This window comes from Cariama cristata, unplaced genomic scaffold, assembly GCF_000690535.1.
Source record: "Cariama cristata isolate BGI_N322 unplaced genomic scaffold, ASM69053v1 scaffold12468, whole genome shotgun sequence".
NCBI lineage: Eukaryota > Metazoa > Chordata > Aves > Cariamiformes > Cariamidae > Cariama > Cariama cristata.
Genome location: NW_009630738.1, coordinates 53,089 through 57,816, shown reverse-complemented (window position 1 = coordinate 57,816; position 4,728 = coordinate 53,089). Strand labels below are relative to the sequence as shown.

Genomic DNA, 4,728 nt, shown 5'->3' with positions numbered 1-4,728 from the left:
TTGGTTTGGTTTTTTTTTTTTTTTTAAATAAAAAACCCAAATCTAACCAAAAAAAAAAGCCAAACCAACTCTGTTGCATCAGAGTGGACACCGAGTTTATTAGAGTTAAGAGCTGAGGTGTTGTGAAGTATCATTCAACTATTTTGTTTTTATGGACTGATTGCTTTATGAGTACATAAAGCAACAAGGTGAGCAAAGGAAAGAAGTACACTTGCCTCTATGTGGAGTGTTAAGCTTTCCAGTTTTGGATCAGTCTTATGCAGATGTTTGTACTGTACTTAGATTTGAAGTATGTGCTTCTGCTTTCTTCCAGGACCAGACAGGATTTAAGTCTGTATGTTGTTTTCTAGGCCTTTTCAGATGCTATAAAAAAATGGCAGGAGCTGTCTCCTGAAACCAGTGGGAAACGAAAAAGGAGGAAAGAAATGAATCAGTATTCATATATAGACTTCAAATTTGAGCAAGGTAAATACTAAGCTGCGTGTGTTGTGCGCTCCGCATCATTATGGTAAGCAGAACTGGCTTGTGGCAGAAAGTACTGTTCTTGAAAAGGGATGTGGCCTCAGAACAGCTATGTTTCTGTCACTCTCTGGTATCTGTTTTGGAGATATTCTTCACTAGTACCTCTGCTTAATATGGTGCTGTTTGAGATGCTGAAGTTATGCAGCTGGTGGTGGGTGGAGGAAGAAGGATTTAAACTTTGTTCTGGCTGCTCCGGCCCATTTCATTGTGCCTTAACTCTGCTTTAGGGGATGTGAAAATTGAGAAGCGCATGTTCTTCCTGGAGAATAAGAGACGGCACTGGAGGTCCTATGACAAGCTCTCTCTTCTCCCACCGGTGCTACTGGAGCAGGAATTCTATGAGCAGAAAGTTAAAGAGATGGCAGAGGTGAGTGGTAGGAGCAGCTTTGATCTTGTGGTGCAGACAGTTTCAGCTACTGTAGAGGTCTTGGCCCTAAACATGGAAATCTGCCTCTTGGAGAAATTCAAACGCTGAACAAAATATTGAATAGCTGACTACCTTTGCCCCTTTACTACCTGTTAACATGTATGACTTTTCCCAAGTAACTTGTTTTTGAAGGAAAAAAACCAAGAACATATTTACTTAAATACACAGCTGCTACTTTTGCAAACACTGTTATGGATGCTTTTTGCGGCAAAGTCATAAAAGCTCTACTAATTAATTCTTTCCTTTAATTGTTAGCAGGCTTCTCTGCTGCTTTAGGGCTTGTCATTGCAGCTCAGTGTAGGCAGTGAATAGTGACCATACCCAAGGTCGCTCGCTCTGCCCTCCGCAAGTTGATAGTCCTGTGTCTTCAGAACGTCACGTCCTGTGCTGAAGACCCTGTATTTTGAAGCAGAGCCTTGCAACACACACTGGCATGTTATCTTCCCCTTGTAGTCTGAGGAAAGACTGAATTCACAGCTCTGCACCTACAGTCCTTTCTAAAGTAGCTTCTTAAAGATCCTTGTCTCTTAGGCAGATGGATAGTGTCTCCTTTTAAACACAAAGCTAATGTTCCTTGGGGCTTTCTCTGGAGGGGCCCATTGGGTGAGATCATCTCTGCCCGTGGAAACCTGAACCAGTAGCCCTCCATAATATAGAATTTGCTACTTTGTTCTTGCTGCCTTTGCTTTCCCATCTGTTTTAGCTGAATCATAAATAGCTTAATGGATTGGAAGGATGGGCTGAGTGATGGTGTAAGCAGACAGTGAGCCTTTTATGGTGGTTTGTAAGTCTTGAGATAATGTCAAAGAGTGTAGAGGCTGGAAAATTGCTTTATCTAGTCTGTAAATACAGATGCACATGTCTCTCTTACAGCATGCAGACTTTCTCCTTGCTCTGCAGATGAATGAAGAGCAGTATCAGAAGGTCAGTATCTATAATGTGGTTCGTTGAGTTCAGCTTATGGATAGACACTGTTTTGCACTTGCTACTTCAGAGACTCTTGGTTTCTGGAACGGAGCTTTTCTGAAGCTGCATTTGCACTGTGCTGCTTTTGCTGAGCTGGCAAAACCTGCATAGTGTTTGTTGTCTACCTTTTCTAAAAGCTGGCCAAGAGCTGCGTCCAGCAAGACAGTATTGATACATGTAATGATCTGTAGTAATTCAGTCAGCTGCTGCTTGTATCTTTACTGGCCAGAACAAACATTGCAATGGGATAGTATCAGGTTTGCTCTTGCTACCACCATTATGGCTGTTTAAAACAGATTTGCTGTTGTTGGAGCGGAAAGACGTTCCTCGTTTGCGGAAAGGACTCTTTAAAAACCTAAAAATCAGGTCTTTCCCTTTAAACAAGGAGAGAAAGGTTAGAGATCAGCAGCTGTGGATTATCTTTTTGTTCTCAATGCCCATTTCTCTTCAAGCTTTGGGGAAGATGTTGGATGTTTGAAGAAGTGGGCATACTTACTTTTTAACAGTGGCAAGCTTCTCTACCCCTGCAGTGAAGAGGCCAAGACAAGGTCTCTCCAGGCAGATGGGTAAATCTTCCTTTAGAACGCAAGAGATCTGAAGCTTGATTTTCCCCATATGAATGGTGTGTACTTTCTGCTGCTTCGCTTCCCTGTGGTTGCAGCTTCCCAAACCCAAGACATTTCTTTGCCTCTGAGCTAAGAATTATTAAACACCATGTGTTCTGTAGCTTTTTGGAACCTGTCAAGCAGGACATGTAGATACTAAATTACTTAAAACTGAGTTTCTGTTTGTGCTTAGTGAGTTTTGACCACCAGAATAGGATATCTAATGGAGTGGTGTATATCTGTTGCTTTTTTTTTTTTAGAATTTTAGAATTAATGCTGGCATTGTTTATGGCTTGCAGTTGTATGTGTCTGTATGTTGCTATAGCTATTGATGTTTTGATGGTGGTGATGATGCTAATACCTGTGTTTATGGATGCAGGATGGTCAAATGATAGAGTGCCGCTGTTGTTACGGGGAGTTTGCCTTTGAAGAGCTAACTCAGTGTGCAGATGGTCACTTGTTCTGCAAGGAGTGCCTAATTAAATATGCTCAGGAGGCAGTCTTTGGCTCTGGGAAGGTAAGAATTTCCCAACTGGGAGATTTTGCTGACTGGGAAATTTCCCCGTGGGAAATTGGGTAAACTGCTATTGGGAGATCACATTGCTGTTTGCATCGTGTTGTTGCTTAAATCAGATGTAGCAGCACTTCCCAGGAAATATTTGAATGGAATTGTGTCCTGAAATCCAAATCCAACAAGTCAGTCTTGTCATTAAATGAAGCCAACAACTTCACAATGGGATCTTTGCTGAATAGGATTTCAGTTTTGCTAACTTCCACCATTTGTGCTCTATGCTTAGCAACTTGGGTTATTAGGAGAACTTTCTACAGCATTCATAGTAGCAACAATAACTTGCACTCATCTGGTTTTTATTTTCTACTTAATAAACTAATGGTATCTGCACAGAGAATACGCTTATCTCTGACTTGGCCAGTCTCCTCCTAGCTAAGAGTGTTTGTCCTTTGTAATATCACTATGATCCCAACTTAATTTGGTGGTTGGTTCCTCTATGATACTACTAACCTTCTTAGTCTCCGATTTAGCTAGCAATTATCCTGGTACTTAGCTGAGCTATAAACAAGTCATTAACCTGCTCTGAGGTGTGCATTCTCCTTTGCCTGGAGATACGATGATCAAACTGTGAGATCCTTTTGTACTCAGGGATATATATTTCATGTAAGGATGTAAACTAGCAGCTGTATTTTATAGGACCGTATTGAAAAGAATGCAACATGCTGTTTGTGAGCAGGGTGCTGGTTCTCAGCAGAGACCATACAGTAATAACAGGCTGCTCTGTGGTCAGCGTGGGCTTGGAGTGAGTGAACTGTGATCCCAGCTATTGACAGCATCTTCATGGCCAGAGTTTGTTTGAGGCCTGATTTGTTTAACTAGTCTTGCTCTTTCCATAGCAAACCCATTCTCTGGTAGTCATCTGCTGACTTAAGCTCAGTCCTGTCTAAGCAAGGCCCTGCACTGGTTTATTTGGAAATGTTCTGGCTACTGAGTCTTGTTTTTTGCTAGTATTGTACTGAACCTGCCTGAGCTCTCTCCTTCAACCCTAGTCAGAGCTCAGCTGCATGGAAGGCAGTTGCACATGTTCGTTCCCCACCAGCGAGCTAGAGAAAGTGCTTCCAGAGAACATCCTCTGTAAATACTACGAGCGGAAAGCTGAGGAGGAGGTGGCTGCTGCCTGTGCAGATGAGCTTGTCAGGTAAGTGTCCAGCAAGGGATGCAGACTGCACTTACAGTTGTAGAAAGTTGTTCCCTGAAATCCTAAATGTGTGCTGACTATGAGATAGGTACCTTTCAAAGAGCTGTGTTATAAATTCAGGCTTCTGCCTTCCCAGGTCTGTTGTTATTCAGGCTGGTCTGCCTTTGACTAGGAGCAGATTAAAATTCAATAGACTTGTCTCCCCCAAGACTTGCTTGCCAGCTCTGTGCTGATCCTCTAAATTACGTGGTCAAAAGCAGTGCTGAGTATATCATATTTTGATTGCAAACGGGGAAGTGATCGAAGAAATATGAGTGGAAAGGCAGTAGTCAGCACATCCTGGCGGCAGGCATTTGGTTGGCAGCCTTATTAACTACCACATAGCTATTTGACTAAATCCGCTTTCAGCAAAGATATGTTTGGCACTCTGCATTAATGGCATCTTCTTTTGGGCTGCAGGTGTCCATTCTGTAACTTCCCAGCTCTACTGGACAGCGAT

The 4,728-nt window shown here is 42.3% G+C and overlaps 1 protein-coding gene across 1 annotated transcript in view; it reads left to right on the top strand.

Moving 5' to 3' along the window:
• RNF216 (ring finger protein 216) overlaps nt 1-4,728 on the top strand; it is a 63,136-nt gene that overhangs the window by 10,761 nt on the left and 47,647 nt on the right. The window contains 6 exon segments of the mRNA XM_009705682.1: nt 351-465; nt 750-889; nt 1,823-1,873; nt 2,900-3,037; nt 4,081-4,229; nt 4,689-4,728. The exon segment at nt 4,689-4,728 is cut by the window's right edge and continues 24 nt beyond it. Coding sequence (XP_009703984.1) covers nt 351-465; nt 750-889; nt 1,823-1,873; nt 2,900-3,037; nt 4,081-4,229; nt 4,689-4,728 — 633 coding nt within the window.